Raw genomic sequence first — 21,612 nt, 5'->3', positions numbered from 1 at the left:
GGTGTAAGTCGTCGATGAGTGAGAGTCGCGATGAGTGAGAGACAAGGGTCCCTGGGAGTGAGTGCTGAGAGTGGGTGGTCCAAGCTCCTGGACACCCAACCATGGGCAACCGGCGCCGGCTGCCACAACCCATGCATTTCGGCTGCTCGAATTTTTGGAGCTCAACCTCGTCGTCGCCGTCGCCGTCGTCGCTGCTATCGTCAGTCGCCTGTGAGTTGGGCGCCCACTCCGTCAATTGCGCCTCGTGTACCAACCCGACCCCAGCCAATGCTACCGCGATAGTTTTTCCCTTCTTCACACCACCAAATTGCCCTCCGTGGGCAGCACACCACATCACAATGTCAGCCCTCCTCCCAGCGAGAACCTGCCTCCGCGCGGCGACAACCACCACTACCACCACCGGCACATTCACCCTCCCCATCCGCTCCTTCTCCACCACCCCCTCCCAACTCTACAACCAAAACAGACCTTCTGGCGGCCCCATCCCCTCGCCCACCGGCCAAGCCCCCCATCCCCCCCCCTACCCTCTCGGACCCCGCCTCTACTACAAGCAGTCCAACACCGGCCTCTACGGCCACGCCACCATCCGCTACGGCAACAACGTCTCCGAGAAGAACGAGATCAAGACCCGTCGAACATGGCGCCCCAACGTCCACCGCAAGCGCCTCTTTTCCCTCTCCCTCCGCACCTGGGTCCAGACGAGGCTGACCACCCGGGTCCTCCGGACCATTGACAAAGTCGGCGGGTTGGATGAGTACCTCTTGGGGATCAAGTCCAACAGGATCAAGGAGCTGGGTCCGTGGGGCTGGAGGTTACGCTGGAGAATCATGCAGACCAGGGCTGTCAAGCAGAGGTTCGCCGCCGAGAGGAAACAGTTGGGGTTGGTGGACGGGGTGTTGGAGAAGCAGGTGAGGGAGGAGAACAAGAGGTACAAAATGGAGCAGAAGCAGATTCAGTTTTATACCAAGAAGAAGCTGGGTATGACGGGGTCGGAAGCATCGACTGGGCAGCATGTGCTTCCGGATGGGAGGGTGGTGGATGAGGCGGGCAGGGAGGCGTATATCAAGGAGACGGATGCCATATTGTCGGAGACAGGTAGTGAGCAGATTCTCGAACTGGGCGAGGTCGAGGTGGCCAAGGATGAGGGCTTCATGAAGGAGAAGCCTGCACCGAAGAAGGCCCCTAAGAAGGCGAAGGTGTAGAGGATGAGCAGATGCGAAGCAATGTAAATTTATGTGTATACATCTTACGTGTATTTCTGAACATGTCCGTCTCGATTTGGTCCATCTTGCTCAAGCTTTTCTTCAACATGCTCCAGCTGCCTTACGACTTTACCCCTAGGAATATCGACATGATTTCTCTCTTGGCTGGAAGAGTAGGCCAAACAGAATGGCGAAGCTATTGTGAGCATAAATACAAGAAAGCATTACCTGGAAACTGTCACTCGCTCTGCTCCCATCAGCTAATCAAATCAATACTCTGCTACCGAGTTCCCTTGCAGATTGTTTTTGACTCTCTACACTCATGTTGCGCATGGCATTGATATGTCCTGGCTTCGGCCACCGAGATAAACTAGTAGCTCCAGAATGAGATAATATCCCCGACGAAACCGAATTACCCCAGGCGTTATTGTTGCGTGGTCTCAGAAAACAAAGAGATGGCAAGAAAGCTATTTTGAGAATTAAAGCTAGGGATCTTGGACAATTGATTGGCTGACAGCTCCCGCCCCGGTAAAGTGGATCGCTGGTAGCCGCCGTTCCTGAGCAACGTCAGCCAATCAATTGGCAAGCTCGTCCGTCTGGTCTTGCGTCTTGGCACAACTCCGAGAGTGACGGCTCATGAAGGGATCTCTGCGAGGTCAACTTGATGAGTCACCTGAATGGTGTAAGTAAGTTGAGATGTTGAATGGAGAATCATCGGAAGAATCAGCTTTCAAGGTATTGAAGTACGATATACTGGAAGGCAGAATAACGGGCAGCAAGTGAGGCGGGTGGCTGGCCTCAGGGCAACAGGCAGGTGTGGCTTGGCATTCGATGTGCGGTTTGAACCACAACTGAGCAACTACAACAAATTCACCTCCAGTTTCGCATCGCCATCTCCTTCAAGTTCCATCATCATCCTAGCCATGAGCGACGACTGGGCTGGCACGCAGAGCAGACACATGGATATGCACAACACAACAAACACCAGCAGTCAATCATGCGGACACTCAACTCTCAAAATCCTCCGGTTCCGTGACGGGTAGTGCCCTGGTGACAGCCGATGCCAGATCTCGCAGAGTTCCTCCCACGATGTGACAAGACCGTTGAATACAAGATCGGGTTCAGCTACCTTTATCCTGTTCAATCAACAGAGACTGACCGTCATGTGAGGTCGCCTCGCAGTTTGACGACGTGGTTTCGGCAGCCGCCCCGGAGGACCCCGGACGGAGAAACGACTGGCTCACACGCCCCCGGCGCTTAAGGCGAGCGCTTCAAGATGGCGTCGCAATTCACCTTGTATGGCTTTGTCGACACCGACAAAGAGCAGCCCTGTCTCTATCGTCTGGGGCCCTGGGTCATGTGCGGGCCGTGTATTCACCATTCATTCGCTTTCTCTTATTGTCAACATCTGCCCCTCGTCATTGTTTCGCGACACAGTCCCATTGTCTCTTTTCCTCCATTGTCCATCACCACTGTTGTTTCGCGTGGCAGTTCACCCTCAATCATGCTCACCTGGCTTGCTTGAGTCTGTCATTTTTCTTCTGTCATTTTCTTTTTCCATTTCCTTGACTTCTTATTTGCTGCTCAGTTTCCTATTTCGGTTTCCATACTCATCAACGATATCATCGAGGTACATACATACATACGGCAACGAGACACACGATACACAACAATCCATTATTCTTGGCTGGATCAAGATACCTTCACTAGTTTCCTTGCAACAAAATGACCTACGACGAGAAGGGCAGGGCCGGAGGGCCAACCACGGTGCCACCTGTTCCCGCCAGCCTCAACGCCAACTCCTGGGAGGTGATCGACCTCGATAGAAGTCAGCAAAATCAGGCAGCTCCCAAGCTTCAACCACACGCCCACACCGATCCCACCGTCACTCCTTACCTCGGCCTCCGCGCCAGGCTCTCTCAGCTCTGGTTCAACCGCTGGACCGTTCTCCTCATCCTCGTCCTCGTCCGCGTCCTCCTCCTCACCGGCAGCCTCAACGACAATATCGGCGATGCCAAAGTCAAAGCCCTCTCAGCATGCACCAAGGTCGAAGATGTCGGGAGTGCCATGGCGTCTATGCCTCATTACTTGTCTGTGGGTGTCAACTCGATGGCGGCGGAGGGAATTGAGAAGGCTGTTTCTGCCATGGTTCAGATCCTGATGTTGATCCTCACTGGGGTCGAGAACCTGGTTTACTTTGTCATCAACATGTACGTTGGCACATGGGCCTGTCTCATTGCAGCTCTTATCCACGGTGCCCTCGAGGTTGGCGCTAAGGGCATCGAGGCGGCAACAAAGTTCATGAACGATGCCATTGGCACCCTCACTGGTCAGATTTCAGAGACTATTGAGGATGTACAGAAAGCTCTCGAGAACGTCGGTGATGCAGTCGGCAATTTCGCAGGCAACTTGATCGGCCCCATTTCGATTCCTAAGATTGACATCAGCCGCCCCCTTGCCGACCTCAAGGACATCAACATCAACTCGACGGATATGGTTGATAGCATCGTCAAGCTCGACAAGAAGGTGCCTACCTTCGACCAGGTAGAGAATTTCACCAAGAACGCCATTGGCATCCCGTTCCAGTTCGTCAGAGAGCAGCTCAACTCCAGCTTTGGCAACTACCAATTCGACAAGACCGTCTTCCCCGTTGCGCAGAAGCAGGCTCTCTCATTCTGCTCGTCCAACTCGTTCCTCAACGACTTTTTCCAATCGCTCTTCGAGATCATCGCCAAAGCCAAAATTGCCTTCTTGGTAGCCATCCCTATTCTGGCCGTTCTGGCCATCATCCTCGTGGGCTGGATTGAGATTCGCCGCTGGAGAAAGGAGAAGGAGAGGGCCAGAGTATTTACCGAGCATGGCTACGACCCGATGGATGTGGTCTATATTGCTGGCCGGCCGATGACTGCTGGTGCGGGAATCTGGCTTGGGAAGCGGTTCAGGATGACTGGCAGGAACCACCTTCTGGCGCGGTGGACGGTGGCCTATGCCACTTCGCTGCCGGCGCTGTTCGTTCTTGCCTTGGCCATGGCTGGGTTCTTTAGCTGCTTCTGCCAGTACTTGATGCTGAGGGCTGTCCAGAATAAGGCTCCGGAGCTCGCTACTCAAGTCGGCAACTTTGCCGAAGATGTTGTTGGCACATTACAGGCTGTCTCGACGGACTGGTCGGATGGTGCGAACGGAGTGATCCTGGGTCTGCAGAACGACATCAACAACGACGTCCTCGGTTACGTCACCAACGCCACGAAGGCCGTCAACAACACTCTCAACACCTTTGAAGACGAGATCAGCAAGGCGGTCGAGGCTGTCTTCAAAGACACCGTTCTGTTCAACGTGGCCAGGGACATCGTTGGCTGTGTCATTTTGCGAAAGATTGACACGGTTGAGAAGGGGCTGACGTGGGTGCATGACCACGCCAAGGTGACGCTGCCGCTCTTCCGCAATGATATGTTCAGTGCCGGAGCCAACGACAGCGTCAATGGCGACGGTGAGCTGACCAGCTTCCTGGCTACGCCTGCTAGTGTCACGACGGATGAGATTACGGACGCGGTGGCCAAGGTGGTGAGCAAGCTGCAGAGCGGCATCGTTCAAGAGGCGCTCATCTCGCTGGCACTTCTTCTGGTTTATGTCATCATTGTTCTTGGGGGTGTGGTCTACGCGCTGGTCAGGATGACGCAGAACGACAAGACACGCGGTCTGGGCGGTGACAGATGGGGCGTGAAGTTTGGGAGCAGACCTAACAGTTTTGCTCCCGGCGACACAGCCGCCAACAGACGACACCAACGAGATGTCCAGGCAGACGAGCAGGAAGAGACGAGTGCGTATCATGACTACCGACAAGAGGTGGTTTATGCCGGGAGCGTCAAGAGGGGGAAGGTCGAGTCGGAGAAGTGGAATACGCATGCGAGAAAGAGCAGTTACCCTACCGTTGAGGATTCCGGGTACTCTGGCCGATAGGGACGGCGGGAGAAGAAGGATATCAATGGGGGCAGTTATGAGGAGAGCTCGTCCTCTGGAGCTGGGCTGGGACAACCACCGCCGATGTACTCGGTCATTTAATATTTTTTTCTTTTTTTTTCTTTCCGTTTCACTCTTGGTTTCTTTTGTTGCTTGCATGGTTGGTAAGGCGTTTGGATAGCGAGACGTTCCAATATATATACCTCGGTAGATTGGCAGACAGACCCAGATCATCAAAAAAGACATCCGGCATGCATTTACTTGTTGTTGTTGCGATTTATGTGAGATCCCCTGATTGCTGGGACTCCAACGGGCAAGATATAAGATACTTGGTATATATATGAAGCCCAGTTTGAGTTGGATCTGTGCAATCGAAATGCCTTTTTCTTTGTGAGATCCCAAAGTGGACTTGAATAAACCCATTGTGTTGTCTTTTTGATGACGGGCTTGTCCGCAAGTATCCACGATCTCCGGCACCTCGGGTCGTGATGACCGGCGCCGTGGCCTCTTCAGGCATCGCGGGACATGGCCTCCGCAATCGGGGAAGGCCCAGGTCGTGGCGAGCCGGCAGAAAAATTCCATGTTCGGTGACGGGGGCGAGACTGCAGCACGCACTGCGGTCGAGAGGGGCACTGGAGGAGGGGGCGGTGACTCAACCCCCAGAAGGGCTCCGCTAATTTTCTGCCACTTTACAGGGGGGGTGCCGCTGATATGAGGTTATGACTCGCCTCCCCCTTCAACCACAACTCCAAACAAAGACAGAAGCAGAACCCGGGGAGAAACTTGTTGACATATTTCTGCTGTTGAATCCCGACCTTCCTTCTCCTTCCCACCCAATTGGTCTCTCGATTGCCAGCACGCGCATTCATTCAATATGGAAGGCCTCAAGCAGACGTTTGCTCGCTGCAGGGCGCAGAACAGGGTCAGTAACTTTCCCACCACTCAACAACCCCGCCATTTTTATTTTTTATTTTTTTTATTTTGGATATCCCAACGGCCTGAATCCCGGAATCCGGGGAACAGGGAAGAACGGGGAACGGCTGTTCAAGAACAAACAAGAGAGAGCCAATTGCTGACCTGTTCTATTCACAACCACAGTCTGCCCTTGTCACCTATGTCACGGCCGGTTTCCCCAACCCCGCAGCCACTCCCGATGTCCTTCTGGCTATGGAGAAGGGCGGCGCCGGTATGCAAATATTCTTCCTTTTTGTGCTGCCACTGAAAGACACAAAACCGTTAACTTGTCGCCAACAGATGTTATTGAGCTCGGCGTTCCGTTCTCTGACCCAATTGCCGATGGCCCTACAATCCAGACTGCCAACACTGTAAGCTTACCTTGCCCAGCGTATTTCTCGACGAGCGGCGAACAAGCCACTGACGAGAAAACACACAGATCGCTCTCCAGCATGGCGTGACCACCGAGGGCGTCCTCGACATGGTCCGCGTGGCCCGCAAGCGTGGCCTCAAGGCTCCCATTCTCCTCATGGGCTACTACAACCCCCTCCTCAGTTACGGCGAGGAGCGTCTCCTCAAGGACTGCAAGGAAGCCGGTGTCAATGGCTTCATCATTGTCGATCTGCCCCCCGAGGAGGCCGTCTCCTTCCGCAGACTCTGCACCCGCGGCGGTCTCTCCTACGTCCCCCTCATTGCTCCCGCCACCTCGGATGCCCGCATGCGTATCCTCTGCCAGCTCGCCGACTCCTTCATCTACGTCGTCTCTCGCCAGGGCGTCACCGGTGCTAGTGGCACCCTGAACGCTCACTTGCCGGAGCTCCTCGCCCGTGTGAAGAAGTACAGTGGCGACAAGCCCGCGGCCGTTGGTTTCGGTGTCAGCACTCGCGATCACTTCCAGTCCGTGTCTCAGCTTGCAGATGGTGTTGTCGTCGGCAGTCAGATTGTTACTACCATTATGAACGCCGCCGAGAACGAGATCAACAAGGCTGTCCAGGAGTACTGCGGTTACCTTTGCGGTCGCACCACCTCCCCCGAGGAGGAGGCCACCCGCGAGGTTGGCATTCTCGAGGCCATCAACGGTGCTCAGGAGACTGGAGATGTGTCCGTGGATGCTGTCATCAAGGAGACGGATGACCTTGTTGCCCAGCTCGACATGATCAACTCTGATCTCCCCAAGCGTTTCGGCGAGTTTGGTGGCCAGTACGTCCCCGAGTCCCTGATGGACTGCCTTTCCGAGCTTGAGGACGGCTTCAACAAGATCAAAGATGACCCGGCTTTCTGGGAGGAGTACCGCTCTCACTACCCCTGGATGGGCCGCCCCGGTCACCTCCATCTTGCTGAGCGCCTGACGGAACACGCTGGTGGTGCGAACATCTGGCTTAAGAGAGAGGATCTCAACCACACCGGTTCCCACAAGATCAACAATGCCCTCGGTCAGCTTCTTCTCGCCAGGAGATTGGGCAAGACCAAGATTATTGCCGAGACCGGTGCCGGCCAGCACGGTGTAGCCACAGCTACCGTCTGTGCTAAGTTCGGCATGGAGTGCACCGTCTTCATGGGTGCTGAGGATGTTCGCCGCCAGGCTCTTAATGTGTTCCGCATGAAGCTTCTCGGCGCCAAGGTCGTTGCCGTCGAGGCTGGCAGTCGCACCCTCCGCGACGCCGTCAACGAGGCTCTCCGCTCTTGGGTCGTCAACCTCGAGGACACCCATTACATCATTGGATCTGCCATCGGTCCCCACCCCTTCCCCACCATTGTCCGCACCTTCCAGTCCGTCATTGGCAGAGAGACCAAGCAGCAGATGCTCGAGAAGCGTGGCAAGCTCCCCGATGCCGTCGTTGCTTGCGTCGGTGGCGGCTCCAACGCCGTCGGCATGTTCTACCCCTTCGCCGAGGACAGGAGCGTTAAGATGTTGGGCGTGGAGGCTGGTGGTGACGGTGTCGATACCCTTCGCCACAGTGCTACTCTCACTGCTGGCTCCAAGGGTGTTCTCCACGGCGTCCGGACCTACATCCTCCAGAACGAGCACGGCCAGATCGACGAGACCCACTCCGTCTCCGCCGGTCTCGACTACCCCGGCGTCGGCCCCGAGTTGTCTAACTGGAAGGATACCGAGCGTGCCAAGTTCATTGCTTGCACTGATGCCCAGGCCTTTATTGGTTTCCGTCTGATGAGTCAGCTGGAGGGTATCATTCCCGCCCTTGAGTCTTCCCACGGTATCTGGGGCGCCATTGAGCTCGCCAAGACCATGAAGAAGGGCGAGGACGTTGTCATTTGCCTGAGCGGCCGTGGCGACAAGGACGTGCAGAGCGTTGCTGATGAGCTGCCCAAGATTGGACCTGTCATTGGCTGGGACTTGCGCTTCTAAGCTTGCTTTTTTTGCTTGCTCCTTCACTTGGTGGGGGTGAATGCAGTTTTTTTTGGACTTGGATTTTAAAAAAACAATATCAAGCAGAGGGACATATCTGTTACATAAATGGAGCGGAGTTGATCTCGAATGCCGGGTGTACCAGGCCACCGTTTGGGTCGGTCGTGGAGGAAATATATTGGCATTTTGGCCGTTACTTGTTCTTGGTCTCCAGTGATGTTTTCTCCCCGTGCTCGGCTCTCTCTTGTGCGTTCAACCTCGCACGTTTCTGCCTTGTTGAACACTTCCGAGCCACCGTGCTGAGCACGAGAGTAAAAGATGCCCACCCTGTAGTGCCTCCCTTGTGAGTCAGCTGGATAGAGCAACAGACCCCAGACATCTCTCTTGTGTTTTTGGTCCTGACAAAACGAGCAAGTCCCCCCCCCACCCCCCTCCCGACTGAAAGTCCGGGTCGTCGAGAAATGTCTCGCTGTGTTCTGTTGGAAAGAGAATTTTGGTCGTTGCTTCTGCACCTGGTTTGATGCTGCCAGCAGGCAACTCGGACAACGAGCAGCAGCTCGACAGCAGAAGCAGCTTGATCTTTGACAATTCCTCCTCTGTCGTCACCGCTGGGTTAGATCCACAAGCAGCATCATCATCCCAGTCATGCGACACCATGATGAGGTATCCCCTTTCGGCGTTTGCGCACCGCCACTCCGCGCTCTCGGTGGTGAACTCCCATTTGGGTTTGTCAGGGAGGGAGGACGTCTGACATGGGAATGACCTTCCCGGAAACGACCGAGCGAGCTGACCTCCGGGGTCAGCCTCCCAAAGGGTTCACACCCCCTCCGCTTGCACGTTTGATTTGACTAGGCTGAACTCCGGCCGCAGGTGGGTTCGGACACGACATTTCCTCCCGTCGGGTAGGCCGTGCACGAAGCGGAAGATGTCGTCCCTGCGGCCTGTGCCGGGACCAGCTGGGGCAGCGGAGGGGGTTGCCTTTTTGGAGGGATTGCAGCAGCGATGGGAGGGTGTTGGGACGGGGGTGGTGACCACGGCGGCCGGCGACCCAGAGGAGGCTGGCGTGGAGGTCGGACCGCCAGTGTCCCGCGAGGTAGGCGTCGTCGGGGGGCAGGATGTCGTTGAATCTGGAGGCCGGACCGGACAAACCGGGGAGGAGGTCCTCTTCTATTGTCCATTTCGAGTGCACGAATTTCACGACGACGGATAGCCAGAGGTCGTAGCGGTTGTTGGTCTTGTCGCCGTGAAGGAGGGGGAGGGGGAGGAGGGAAAGGGGGGTGGTGTTGGGTGATGTGTTGCGGTCGTCGTGGTTGTTGTTGGCTTTTACTTCAGATTGGTGGCCGTTTTCGGAGAGGACAAGAGAGTTGGTTTGGACGTGAAGCATCGACTTGCCGAAGAATAATTTGCTGGTGGACATGGCCCCTTCCTGAAATACCCACCCCCTTTCGCTCCAGCTCGTGACGGATAGATCCTGCTCTAGCGGTGGGGAGGATGCCTTTGCTGCCAGCGTCCCATCGCTGTTGCTGGGCACTGATCGGAGTGTAAACACCCCGTTAACTATGCCCTTGGCAGGGGATGTGTACCTATATTCAGGGTAAACAGCTCGCTTGGACAGGAACCCCTCCAGACAGAATGACGAACACGCGGTGCAGATGGTAAGGTAAGAATGTTCATAGATCCGCGCCATTTGTTGTGACTCAAACTCCCAGTCTGTCTTGCTGTCCTGGATGATACATAAAGCGTCGATCCAGAGGTAAGGGATGCCAAGGGAGCGGCAGACCTTTACTGCGTCAAGCATGACAGGGGAGAGGTCGGAAAGGGGAATGCCGGTCATACGGGAGGGGAGGGAGGAGGTTGTGAGGGTTGTTTGCTGGATCGCGTCTGAAGAGGGACCCCAACAGTAGCTTAGGGCTGCGTATTGGATGGGATGGGGGATGTGGGTGGTGGTGGTGAGTTTGATGGCCGAGCTGGGGGATGTGGGGAGGGAGAGGAGGCGGGTTGGTTTGAATTTCGTGGTTGCTGGTCGTGCTGCGTTGAGGATGGATTGGGTGAAGCTGATATTGGGGGCTGACCATGGCTCCTGCTGTGGTGGGGAGAAGATTTGTAACTCGTCTGCGACTTGCTCTTGAACAGAAGAGGCAGTTAGACGAAGAGATAAATCTGGTAGATGTGATGCTTGACTTACTATTCCTATATTCCACCATAAACTGCCACACAGGCGTCGAATACCATGGGGAGGTAGTTGACAGAAACACCGAGCCATATTCAAGAGCATGTGTCAGCTCTGGTCGAACGTCGTTCCCGGTTGCCTTTCGGGGCACATAACGGAACTCAATCCAGACCCCAACTTTCGTGTTTTCCGATCTAGGACGAAGTGGATTCGAATCCACCCCCTTTTTCTCTATCCTGTCCTTCAGATAACGACACAAATCACAGCCACCCCCCGAGCTGACGCTTCAAGGCGGGAAAGTCAGGCCAGTTGTCAATGGCACAGAGGTAACTGTTAGCAATCCATTGCGACCCCTGCCACGAACTCCAAGAATACTTTCCTAGATTCTTGTCAGAGAACAGTCAACTTAGGAGTCAAGGCACTCACTCTCACATACCAACAATTCCATTCCCAACCCGCCTCAAAGCCCAAGCGCAAAACAGACACACATTGAAAACTTCTGACCGAGACGTCGTCCGCTGAGAAAACACGGCGCGCTTCAGCTCCCAAATGGTTGTCATAAGACTACCAAGACTCGCGCCTGAGCCGGTTACAAAGAGAATGAATTCATTGTCGTACGCGTTGAAACATGTGGAAGCTAACGCCTCGAACTTGTCGATTGTTCGGGTAGCCGTGGGGATGTCAACTGCGGCACCGGACTGAATCTGCTGCAGAAGATCAAGCCCATATTGGTGAACACTAATCAAGGCTGTGATCCAGTATGGCGACTTGCCTATCTCTTCGGCGAGTGAGTCCATCGCGAGGTGAATTGGTGCCCAACTGTCCCAACTGTCCCGCTTCAGGAATCTGCAAGATGAATGAACGCCGGGGCAAAAGTAAAGTGAAAAAGAAGGAAAAGCGCTGAAGCTTCTAGCCAAGAAGCTAGAGTCCAAAAACTACAACTACCATCTGGAAGATGGTAGTGCAAAGAATTGAGGTCGTGCCCGGGTTCGAACCGGGGTTACTGGAAGGCAGTGACCGAAGGCTCAAGTCAAAATCCAGAGTGATAACCACTACACTACACAACCTTGGGACATGTGCCCTGGTTCGACATTGGGTTCAAGAAGTTGGTTGAAGTCGAATTCTGAGTGGGAAAAAATAATGTTGGGACTCGGATACCGGGAGTCGAACCCGGGGCTGTTGAGAGAACAGACACTTCTGAGAAGTGAGAGTCAACGATGTTACCGCTACACCATACCCGATGAGGATGGTTCCGATTGGATGATGGATGTTGGTTCCACCCCAGGCTTTATGAGGGACCTTTACCACCCCTGACCCCTGACTTTGTATCCTCATATCTCAAATAAGCCGGGAATGGTGAACGTCTTGCAGTCTGACATCTTTGGGAGTCTTGAAGATGATTCGGAACCACCAACCCGGGTTGTCTTCCCGCACACATCGGAAGGCCACTGACGCTCCAGCCACCAACGTCTCCCGACTCCGACGGCTCAGCATCATTGCCGAAGTATTTAACACGTTTGGTTATTCCATACCGACTGCCTGGGACCTCTCTTCTTTTTCATCAGTCATGTTGAACTACTCGACAAAACCTCAGCATGACCACCCTTCCCATAACCCCCTCCCTCATCCCCCCCCTCGCGGGAAGAACAGCCCTCATAACAGGCGGCTCCTCCGAAATAACCCTCTCCACTGCTCTCTTGCTGGCCGAAAAAGGCTGCTCAAAAGTCATCATCCTCGACCCAGAACACAACGACTCTTTACTCACACCAGATCCAGGCATACCTTCTTGCCTGGCTTTTCTGAGAGTTGACGTCAGGAATTGGAAGGAGCTAAAAGCTGCGGTAAAAGGATGCGGAGAAGTTGACTACGCGTTTTATGTACCAGGGCCAGAGAGGATTCTCTTCGAGGTTGGGGGTGAAGGTGATGATGATCGGGAAGGCGAAAACGGGGTGGGGATGGACTGGGCGAGGGAGGTGAGGACTGTGGGGGACTTTGTGAAAGTTTGTTGGGCGGTTATGGCGCGGTCGGGTGTTGGGAGGCTGGGGGATGAGAAGGGGAAAGGGGGGAGTGTGGTCATTTGTGTACCGGGTGGTGCTGGGGGTTACATGTCTTGTCATGTGCTGCCTCCTGTGGGGATGCCTGGAGAGGGCGTGATGGATGGGTGTGCGGGTTCTGCTGTGAGTTTTCCTTCCCGAGGAAATGAAATAACGCTGAAGAGAAGAGGTGAAGATCCTAGGAATGATACGCTCGCTGAGGACGGTTGCTATTCAAGACGGGGTAACTATCAATGGGGTTGCTGTTGGCCCTACGTTTCCGTTTACTTCAGATGCGATGCCACCAACGACACCGTTGCCTCCTTTGACACCGGGTGTTCAGCTGGAGAAGCTTCCCGTCAAAACTGCCGATGAGATTGCTCTTGCACTTGTCTTTTCGGCCACAGCGACACAAAAAAGGAAGGTGGAAGTGTACGGAAAGGAGAAGGATTCTGATCTGTTTAGTGGAAAGAAGGAGGACAGGAAGTGGAATGGGAGAGTCGTCTTCACAACAGGGACATCCCCCATGGCGTACACAGAGGTCGAGGAGGGGCTGGCTGATCTGAGAGGGTGGTGGCTGGGAAAGGAGAATGTGAGGATGGTAAGGATGCAGCAGGCGATTGGAGACTTTAGGCCTTTCGAAGTGGATCACAAACGGGAGCCTTGAACCTGTCCGCAAAACCTGAATACCAAGGTAACTAAGACCTCCTCGGTGAAAGGCACAGGCTACTTTGGGTACACTTCTGAAGCGAGCCCAGTCGGCCGTCTCATTGTTTGACACTGAAATAGACGAAACAAAAACACCGACGGGCTATTGTCATTTTTCATTCGCTTATGCAGGAATATCCTTGATTCACACCTTACCACATACTGGATAGTTCCAAGCAAAGTGTGGTAGGCTGCTACGCCGCAGCTGGAAACTCGTAATTGGACCATCAACCAGAAACGGGAGGGAATTGCTCACTACTCCCCGAGTGGCCAGCCATACCACGCCTCACAAGCAGGTCGCAGCTGAAAACTCCGAAGGAAACTTGAGGAGTGGTCGTTACATGTCTGGCTGCAGTGACGGTCTTGTGCCCTGTTGATGGCCGCGAGGGAGAATTTCGCCGCCGCCTTGGACAAAGTCTGAATAGTGGCACAGTGATGGACTAAGGCATGTGAGAGACCCAGGAATAGTACCTTATCTGGGGGATAGATACCTATATAAGGGCTGCCTCTACTCGATATTGCTGTGATAAATTTCTACGTCATCAAAACAACTTCATCAATCGCCATAACAACCAACCAAAAAGTCTTTAATTGCTTACCACTCATCTTCGATCCCCAAACTTCCACCCCCAGCTTCCACCATGCCTGAGACAATCATCAAGTCCGCCAACGCCAAGAAGGATGCCATCAATAAGTTGACGGACAATGGAGTCAACACTCTTCGCACAACCAGCCTGATTGTGAGCCCGCTTTCACCTTGCTAGTCTTGGATTCTTGACACTAACAGTGCAAATGTCCAGGAGTCAAAGTTCGACGCTCAAGCTCGTCGTCGTGACGCAATGGCCGGGCAGCCAGAGAACAAGAAGCCTCGGATACGGTATGCCGGTGTCTATGTCGACATCGTTGACAAGAATGGAAGAATGGTTGCCAAGGGGACCATTCGTGTGGACTGGGATGAAAACAAGGGACCTCACATCAATGTCTCCAAAGGCAACGACAAGTTCGCCTTCATCGCCCCTTCTATCCCCAAGACAGATACGGAACTGCAGATCAACCAACAGAAGGATGCGTTGACGGATGATGTGGAGAAGAACATGAAGAAGGACAAGAACGGCAATCTGATTTCTGAGGCTGCGGCCCTTAAGAAGGCCACTGACAGGTTCTTGCACAAGGACTTTTGGGATGTGAAGAGCGTCTCGCAGACTGGCAAGCGTCTTTGATTTTCTTCGCTTCCTTTAACACTCCGACCTCGACCCCCGTCTTTTTTGCATTTAGTACTAGTACACACGGTAGACCATGATTTTTATAGGCGTTAAATGGCACTTTTACATCTTTACAAGTTTTGAATCGGGCAGTGGACATGTCATAATGTAAGGAAAAGAAAAGGGAAAGGAAAAAGAAAAACGAAAAACGAAAAACGAAAATGAGAGCCAGAGACACGCAAGATAAGCTCGACAGTGGCCTTGCCCGCTGTGAAAGACAAAAAAGCAAAGCTTGGTTTCAAACGTCATATCTTCTCCTCTCTACCACAACACCACCGCCCCGTTTATAATCTACAGACTACACCCCCCGGTTGCCCTCGCCCGCCCCCTTTCCTCCTCTCAAGTCAAGCCGCCGCAGGCAACTTCCCATTCTTCCTCCCCGTCCAAGCAGCAATCGCATCCATCAACGGCGGACTCAAACTATCATACGTCTCCAGCCCTAACTCCCTAAACCTCGCCCTCACCTCCCCAATCTTGGCCGGATCAAACCCCTGCTCAATAACACTGCTCACAAAAGCCGCAAACTGCGGCTCCTGCCACCCCTCCTCCTCGCTCAATTCGGCATGCACAAAGTCCAGTCCGTAGAACGGATGCTCCTTCTCAATCCTCCCGTACAGATGAGTCCCGCATTCCTTGCAGGCGTACCGCTGAATGACGGCCGACTCGTCCACAATGGTTAGCTTGTCCCCGTTGGCGGTGACGGAGAGCTCGTCGCGGGGCACGACGCCGACGATGGAGAAGAGCGCGCCGGCGGGCTTCCAGCATTTGGAGCATCCGCAGGCGTGGTTGTGAGCGACGTTGGTGGTGAGGGTGATCTCGACGGGGGAGGAGGGGCAGAGGCATTTGAGGGTGCCGCCGGGGAACGAGTCCGAGCCGGGGGTGATGCCGTTGTCGAGGAGGGGGTGTAGGGAGACCATTCTATCTGGTGATGTTGATGTTGATAATTGTTGTTCACAGGTTAAGCTGGTGCTGAGAGAGGATGATGTCCCAACGTGAAAACAAACGGGCAACAACCCCGTCTTTATAGTTACCATGCACGCTGCCAGGACATCAAAAAGAAACGGCCATAGTTCAACTACCGAAACACCGAACATACCCTTCAGATCCAGGACCGAATTATCCGGCAGGGTGCAAAAGCTCACCACGCAACCTCCTTATCCCCCCTGATGCATGGCTTGAGGTTGTGTTGCCTCCCGTCCCTGGCCGCTTATCTCTCTGCCCCTTTTACCCCAACAACTCGGTCCCCTCAAACCCCTTTTTTGCCTTGTCCCGCCGCCCATGCGTAACCTTCCATTATCCTGCCGTGTACGGTATTCTAATTGCAACACCCTCCTCCTCCCCGGCAAAACTCTCGCGCTGCGGTGACCAAAGATCACGCAATTCGCTAGAGCCTCGCAGATACCGAGACGTCACCGAGATCTCCTTATCTTGGCTCACCTCCCCCGGCGCCGTCTTGACAACGGTCAACCCCAAACGCAATAAGAAACTGTAATGTAAATAAAATAAAAATGTGCTCAATTGGTATGTGGTAGACCCTTCTTTTGACACCCAACGCCATAGACAAGACACGAGACAATGCAGCAACACCAATCCGCCCCCTTTCTTTCATCCATTACCTCCGCTCCTGCTTAGGTTGGCTGCCGTACGGCCTTCTCCCTTGTGGCTTCTTATCTCTGCTCATGCTGGCTGACAGAGTAATGTCAACCCTTGGTGGCGTAGCAAAACCGAAGCTCTGTTCAATATTTTGTCAGCTTATGACCCAAAGGGCGCGAAAATGTCACGACAAGAACTTACCTTGGCCACCTTGACGAGATCCAACTTGTGGATGTCAAATACACTGCGCAGACTGTGCGAGGCATAAGCATGGAGATACGACCGGTAACCGTCCTTGGCGCTCTGGTTGAGGTAGTAGTTGCTGCCAATGAGCTTCTCCAGCTGAGACTGCACGTTGAGGATCTTATTCTTGGGGAAATCGTACTCGACGACGGGGACCTTGGCAGCCTTGAGATGGGCCAAAAAACCAAGCTCGCAGGGCTGCAAGAAGAGGAGCGACCGACCCTTGGTGTTGTTGCCACGGGCTGTACGGCCGACACGGTGAATGTAGTCGCGAGGATCATCAGGAGGGTCGAACTGGACGATCCAGTCAACAGCGGGAATATCGAGACCACGAGCAGCAACGTCCGTGCAGATCAGGGTACCCTGTGTGGCGTTGCAGAACTCAAAGAAGGTGTTGGTGCGCTTCTGCTGCTTCTGCTTGCCGTGGAGATCAAGGACTGGCAGGTCAATGTACTGCAAAAGTTCGCTGTAGTACTTAACCGAGTTGCAAGACGAGAAGAAAACGATAACCTTCTTCTTGGACATCTTCTTGAGGAAAGAGAACAAGAGGAGGAAACGCTTGTCGGCATCGACAATGACGTAGCCTTGGTCGACGCCCTCCACTGTGCTGTACTGCTTCTCCTCGTCAACGTTGATGTAGAGGGGTCCGGGCCGGAGAGATATCCTGGCAAGATCCTCGACCTTGGTTGTTTGTGTGGCGGAGAAGAGCATGGTCTGGCGCTCATCCTTGGGGAGAATCTTGACAATCTGGCGCATTTCATCCTCGAAACCAATCTCGAGAATACGGTCGGCCTCGTCAATAATCAGGGACTTGAGGTTCTTGAAGACGAAGGGGGTGTTCTGGAGATGATCAAGCAGTCTACCGGGGGTAGCAATGAGCAGATTGACACCCTTTCCGAGCTTGTCGGCCTCAGCCCTGCGGTTTGCGCCACCAATGCACACACCATCTGGAGATTTGGTTAGTCTCATCCCACAAGAAAAAATCTCGGTCTTTGTTAGTGGACGTACAGGTCTGAGAGTGGTGCTTCATCAACTCGCGCGCGACACCAAAGATCTGCAGGGCCAGCTCGCGAGTTGGGGTCACCACAATGACACCAGTTCCGTTTCTTGGCTTGAAGCGCAACGAGTGCAGCATCTCAATGGCGGGAATCAAGAAAGCAAGAGTCTTTCCGGAACCTGTCTTGGCCGCTCCCAGAACATCCTTGCCGGCGAGAAGTGGCGGGATGCCCCGTCTCTGAATCTCGGTCATCTTTGTGAAACCCATCTCCTCGATCGCCTTCATCGTCCTTTCGGAGAGGTTGAGCTGGGCGAAGTCGGTCGCGTTGGTGTCGAGCCCGGGGGCAATCAGGGGTGCATCGGCCTTGGGGGGTGCCAGGTCGGTGCTGCCATTCTGGTCATCGTCCTCGTCCTCGGAGTCGTCTTTGGTGGAAGCAGCCTCAACTTCCTCGTCGGCAACAGACTCGGGCGCAACGGGGGCATCCTCGATCTCAGCATCTTCGCTTTCCTCTGGGGTCGGGTCTCTCTTGGCTTTCTTGACCTTCTTGGTGACCGAAGTCTTCTCGGACTTGAGCTTGCGCTTCTTGCTGGTGGGATCGGAGGCCATGGTTGCGGTGTTTGCGGGTTGACGATTGGTGATGCAGGTAATCGCAATCAACAGCTGGTCGCTCACAGGGTTCCGTTCAATTGTTGCTGGCCGATTTTTTTCTGCCTTTGAGCTTATCTCGTCAACTGATAGCGGGCTGGCCCAGGCCCAATCCCTGCACATTGACCTGGGCTGTGGCACGTGCCACTCAGCACAAGCCCCGCCTCAGCTGCGTCTCCCGCTCACATGGGATGGCTCGGTCAATTATTTCACCGGTAGCCGGCGGGGTCGGGGTGCCGCGCTGGACCGTGCGCTCAGGCTTTCCTGGGATGCCATACAGTAAACAAAATAACTGGTACTGCAAGTCAGTAAACCTACAATGATTCAAGTTACACCTTTTTATATACAAAATAGGCATCTTGACTCTCTTTAAATGTCTCTCAACCATCACTTAAGGTCTATGAAGAACTTTCAAGGCCTATCAGCCATCTTTCGAGGAAAAGTTCAGTGTTTTTTGCAGTGCCAGTTATTTTGTCCACAAGTGATGCCCTTATGTCAGCACGTCACTGCAACCTTAATCTGGGTGCCGTGTGTGGGGTTGAGTCTTCCAATGACTTCGATCCGGCAAATGATCGACTTCTTCGGCTACGGAAAATGCCCGAACACAACGTCAAAGGAGCAGAGAAGCAGAGACACTGACAGAAACTGACTGACAGAAACTGGGGACGCCCGCCGACCGGGAACGGGGGAACTCCCCCAATATCGCTTGCGTCGCTTGGCCAGGCTACTACCGATGCCTCTCAGAACAAGTAATGATTGTCTCGTTACCAGCTTCCTCAACCTCTTCTCCTGCAGCGCGAGGTTGCTTTTCTTATATTACCCAGCGAGGCACAGAGAGGCACTGGTGCCCTGAAGGGGTCCTTTGGGTGCTGGGATTTGGATCCAAGCTCTCGTCTTGGAGTGCCAGTCAATTTCATGCCGTCTTTCTCACCTCGCCAAGTGGCCAGCCTAACTCACCTCGTCAACGCAGGGCAGCATTTACCTCGGGGACTATCGGTCTTTGTATCTCAAGTGTGGTCTTGTCTATGACCTCGTTCCGGGTTTCGCTCTTCGGATCCAGACTCGGCCGTCTGGGGTTCACGACGTCTGCTTTGTCTTTACAACTTGCTCGCTCTTTGCGTATCATTTTCAATTTATCCACTGTTAAAAATAAACAGCAGATATCTTGGGGTTACATACACATTGCCAGTAGTCTGGCTGCTATGGTCTGACTGGAACACTGGGTCTCTACTACGCTACCTATCCACATACATCCATACCAGCCAACCTTAGCCCCCCAACCTATACTTACACATGCGTCCAATGCGGGCAAAAGTCGGCAACCTCTGGGTTTGGCACCATGGACCGACGGCATGGAGCACGAAGAATTCAGCCCAACCAGACGCCACAGACGGAGAAAGCTACCGGAGAAGCCGCAAGAAACACGGGGGTAGACGTCACCAAGCCTGCCGTGGCTGTCAGGGGCTGATGACTGATGGCTCTGCAAGCTGAAAATTCCTGCTTTGCCAACCCACTCAACCCCCCTTCTCGGCCAACCTTTACAGACTAGCTTGCGGACCGAAGGGGTAGGTGGGAATACGATCACTTCGACCTGGGGAGTTCTCTGGGGGCGTCCAAAACAAAAGGTCTCCATGCTGGCTGGCAGAACCTGTCCCTCATTCGTGCGTCTGAGCGGCGTTGTACAGTCGTACGGGGGGGCTCAGACAGTCAGACAGACACGGCCCAACCCGAGCCATGTAGCATCGTCGGCGTCACGAGTGACACTTTTGGGAGATGGTTGGCAGCACGGCAAGTAGCTGCATGTCATGGTCTTTGTGGGGAAAGGATGCGCAGAAAGTGAGCATGGTCTGTTTCTGGATACCAATTCATATCCCAGGGTTCCTACCTTCCTCGAACTTATCAGGGGGCAATATCGGCGTCATTATGTTCTGCAGAAGGCGGTCGACGGCAATATCGGCGTCGTAGTCTGCCCAATCTGTTGGGTGATGGGACCAGGAAAGGCAGGTGTTGTTCCTTGAGGTTGGCTTCAAGTCTGGAAACTGGTAACTATAAAGAGTCCCAGGTTTTCCGTTCCTCTGGGACTTGATCGACAGCGGCTCTCTCAGATCCAAACTTTCAACGGAAGCATCCTCCAACCTCTTCTTTGATTTCAGTATCACATCACCTCTCTTGTGTCACTTCATCTCATACAACATGAAGGTCTCTTTCCTCACCACTCTCTTCCTGGGCGTCGCCCTCGCTCTCGAGACTCCTGTTCTCGAAAGACGGGCACGTGCCGGTACCCTTCGCAAATTCAACGGCGCCGCTCCCCCTCCTCGTGCTGCCAAAGTCCCCTCCAGCGCTCCCGCCGGCTACAAGACAAGCGTAGCCACAGCCAATGTTAAGCTGTCAATCGACTCACTCACTCCTGCCACCCTCCGCCGCAGGGAGGACCAGGTGGAGACCCGTCAAGTTTCTGCCAGTGATTTCTTTGAATGCTACAATGCCGTATGCTCCCTCACTCCCCCTCCCCGTGCAACACACTCTGTACTGACATCCCCCTCAGAACCCCGCCCCCCGACCCCAAGACTGCGACGTAATCGTCGACCAAGTCTCCAGCTCCAACGACCTGCTCATCGTCTCGGCCAGCTCGTGTCTTGTCTTCTCTTTTGGCACCTGCCAGGCCTTCTTCTGCAGCTTGTGCACCACCCTGACGACAGACACCAACTTTATCGCCGATCAGCTCGATATTGTTGATGCGCTGTGTGTCGAGGGCGGGCAGACGGGATCGATTGTGGGCGAGGATGCCCCTCAGTGGGATGCCGGGTTTACTTATGCTGGGGCTGGGTTGCCTTTTTATGATGTTTGCTGAGTTGGCGGTGGACTTGGGATCGTGTAAGATTGCGATTTAGGGGTCCCGTGCTGCCTTCGGGTGAGACGTTTGAATCTTGGTTTAAAGGTTTTGTGCTATTTAGATCTCTGCATGGTGGTGTTGGCCAGTCATTTCCGGTATATGAGGTGCCTCTGTAGCTTTGGTAGCACGTTAGACAATGAGGAAGAAATTTGTGTTGAGCATGTAGGCTGAAATAGTTGTGTCATGCTCCGGGTGTCTCCAATAGAATTTCCGAACACTATCTACCTGTTCTACCCTACCCGTCAGACTAGGTATGATTTCATATATTCTTGTTCGATGAAGCGCCAATACCTCACCCTCTAACCCAAATACACCTTTGAAAATCAAACAAACCCAGAAAGTTTGTCATGACAAGACTCCAAGAGGAATCAAAACGGACATTTCAAACTTCTAACAGGACTCGGACTATGCATTGAGCTCGGAAAATGAAAAGCCTTATCTATATACCTGCGCGGGTGACAGCTGAGAGATCATGTGGTGTTCGCCTTGATCCCATGGCCTATTCAGATGGGGTTAAGCTTCAATCCGATCCTCCTGCTGGAGTCAGTAGCAAGATAAGGCGGCCAGGGACAAATGGTGAACTTGAG

At 53.9% G+C, this 21,612-nt stretch overlaps 9 protein-coding genes and 2 non-coding genes across 11 annotated transcripts; 6 read left to right on the top strand and 5 right to left on the bottom strand.

Moving 5' to 3' along the window:
- Positions 1–101: 101 nt before the first annotated feature.
- Positions 102–1,202, top strand: QC764_311310 (uncharacterized protein; the record flags this gene model as incomplete). Its single annotated transcript, XM_062946241.1, has 1 exon — positions 102–1,202. The coding sequence occupies one exon, from the start codon at positions 102–104 to the stop codon at positions 1,200–1,202; it is 1,101 nt and encodes a 366-aa protein (XP_062802246.1).
- Positions 1,203–2,927: 1,725 nt separating this feature from the next.
- Positions 2,928–5,159, top strand: PRM1 (plasma membrane fusion protein prm1; the record flags this gene model as incomplete). The annotated part of the gene is made up of 1 exon (XM_062946242.1): positions 2,928–5,159. The coding sequence occupies one exon, from the start codon at positions 2,928–2,930 to the stop codon at positions 5,157–5,159; it is 2,232 nt and encodes a 743-aa protein (XP_062802245.1).
- Positions 5,160–5,592: 433 nt separating this feature from the next.
- Positions 5,593–8,719, top strand: TRP3_1 (anthranilate synthase / indole-3-glycerol phosphate synthase). The gene is made up of 4 exons (XM_062946243.1): positions 5,593–6,081; positions 6,258–6,345; positions 6,414–6,484; positions 6,553–8,719. Exons 1-4 carry the CDS (start codon positions 6,034–6,036, stop codon positions 8,479–8,481), a joined length of 2,136 nt encoding a protein of 711 aa, XP_062802244.1. The 5' UTR covers positions 5,593–6,033; the 3' UTR covers positions 8,482–8,719.
- Positions 8,720–9,280: 561 nt separating this feature from the next.
- Positions 9,281–11,448, bottom strand: QC764_311340 (uncharacterized protein; the record flags this gene model as incomplete). Its single annotated transcript, XM_062946244.1, has 4 exons — positions 9,281–10,605; positions 10,667–10,882; positions 10,935–11,030; positions 11,088–11,448. The coding sequence occupies 4 exons, from the start codon at positions 11,446–11,448 to the stop codon at positions 9,281–9,283; spliced, it is 1,998 nt and encodes a 665-aa protein (XP_062802243.1).
- Positions 11,449–11,625: 177 nt separating this feature from the next.
- On the bottom strand, positions 11,626–11,718 carry QC764_0058690. Its single transcript has one exon. It is a non-coding gene; the product is annotated as a tRNA-Gln (tRNA).
- Positions 11,719–11,800: 82 nt separating this feature from the next.
- Positions 11,801–11,892, bottom strand: QC764_0058680. The gene has a single exon. It is a non-coding gene; the product is annotated as a tRNA-Glu (tRNA).
- A 354-nt stretch (positions 11,893–12,246) lies between these two features.
- QC764_311345 (uncharacterized protein) lies at positions 12,247–13,853 on the top strand (the record flags this gene model as incomplete). Its single annotated transcript, XM_062946245.1, has 2 exons — positions 12,247–12,828; positions 12,881–13,853. The coding sequence occupies 2 exons, from the start codon at positions 12,247–12,249 to the stop codon at positions 13,349–13,351; spliced, it is 1,053 nt and encodes a 350-aa protein (XP_062802242.1). The 3' UTR covers positions 13,352–13,853.
- Positions 13,854–13,930: 77 nt separating this feature from the next.
- QC764_311348 (uncharacterized protein) lies at positions 13,931–14,678 on the top strand. Its single transcript, XM_062946246.1, has 2 exons — positions 13,931–14,132; positions 14,193–14,678. The coding sequence occupies exons 1-2, from the start codon at positions 14,034–14,036 to the stop codon at positions 14,610–14,612; spliced, it is 519 nt and encodes a 172-aa protein (XP_062802241.1). The 5' UTR covers positions 13,931–14,033; the 3' UTR covers positions 14,613–14,678.
- A 320-nt stretch (positions 14,679–14,998) lies between these two features.
- Positions 14,999–15,748, bottom strand: QC764_311350 (uncharacterized protein; the record flags this gene model as incomplete). The annotated part of the gene is made up of 1 exon (XM_062946247.1): positions 14,999–15,748. The coding sequence occupies one exon, from the start codon at positions 15,746–15,748 to the stop codon at positions 14,999–15,001; it is 750 nt and encodes a 249-aa protein (XP_062802240.1).
- A 518-nt stretch (positions 15,749–16,266) lies between these two features.
- HAS1 (ATP-dependent RNA helicase) lies at positions 16,267–18,294 on the bottom strand (the record flags this gene model as incomplete). The annotated part of the gene is made up of 3 exons (XM_062946248.1): positions 17,499–18,294; positions 16,449–17,437; positions 16,267–16,386 (listed from the first exon to the last, which is right to left on the bottom strand). The coding sequence occupies exons 1-3, from the start codon at positions 18,253–18,255 to the stop codon at positions 16,267–16,269; spliced, it is 1,866 nt and encodes a 621-aa protein (XP_062802239.1). The 5' UTR covers positions 18,256–18,294.
- Positions 18,295–18,578: 284 nt separating this feature from the next.
- On the top strand, positions 18,579–21,258 carry QC764_311370 (uncharacterized protein). The gene is made up of 2 exons (XM_062946249.1): positions 18,579–20,619; positions 20,678–21,258. The coding sequence occupies exons 1-2, from the start codon at positions 20,326–20,328 to the stop codon at positions 20,981–20,983; spliced, it is 600 nt and encodes a 199-aa protein (XP_062802238.1). The 5' UTR covers positions 18,579–20,325; the 3' UTR covers positions 20,984–21,258.
- Positions 21,259–21,612: the final 354 nt, after the last annotated feature.

This window comes from Podospora pseudoanserina, chromosome 3 (genome assembly GCF_035222485.1).
Source record: "Podospora pseudoanserina strain CBS 124.78 chromosome 3, whole genome shotgun sequence".
Classification (NCBI taxonomy): Eukaryota; Fungi; Ascomycota; class Sordariomycetes; order Sordariales; family Podosporaceae; genus Podospora; species Podospora pseudoanserina.
The sequence above is the reverse complement of the archived record's forward strand: the minus strand, read 5'-3'. Positions and strand labels throughout refer to the sequence as shown.

Coding starts and splice junctions, on each gene's coding strand:
- TRP3_1 (XM_062946243.1), top strand. CDS start 6,034: ATGGAAGGCCTCAAGCAGACGTTTGCTCGCTGCAGGGCGCAGAACAGG. Junction 6,082..6,257: donor GCTGCAGGGCGCAGAACAGG/GTCAGTAACTTT, acceptor TCACAACCACAG/TCTGCCCTTGTCACCTATGT. Junction 6,346..6,413: donor TATGGAGAAGGGCGGCGCCG/GTATGCAAATAT, acceptor TGTCGCCAACAG/ATGTTATTGAGCTCGGCGTT.
- QC764_311348 (XM_062946246.1), top strand. CDS start 14,034: ATGCCTGAGACAATCATCAAGTCCGCCAACGCCAAGAAGGATGCCATC. Junction 14,133..14,192: donor TTCGCACAACCAGCCTGATT/GTGAGCCCGCTT, acceptor GCAAATGTCCAG/GAGTCAAAGTTCGACGCTCA.
- QC764_311370 (XM_062946249.1), top strand. CDS start 20,326: ATGAAGGTCTCTTTCCTCACCACTCTCTTCCTGGGCGTCGCCCTCGCT. Junction 20,620..20,677: donor TCTTTGAATGCTACAATGCC/GTATGCTCCCTC, acceptor CATCCCCCTCAG/AACCCCGCCCCCCGACCCCA.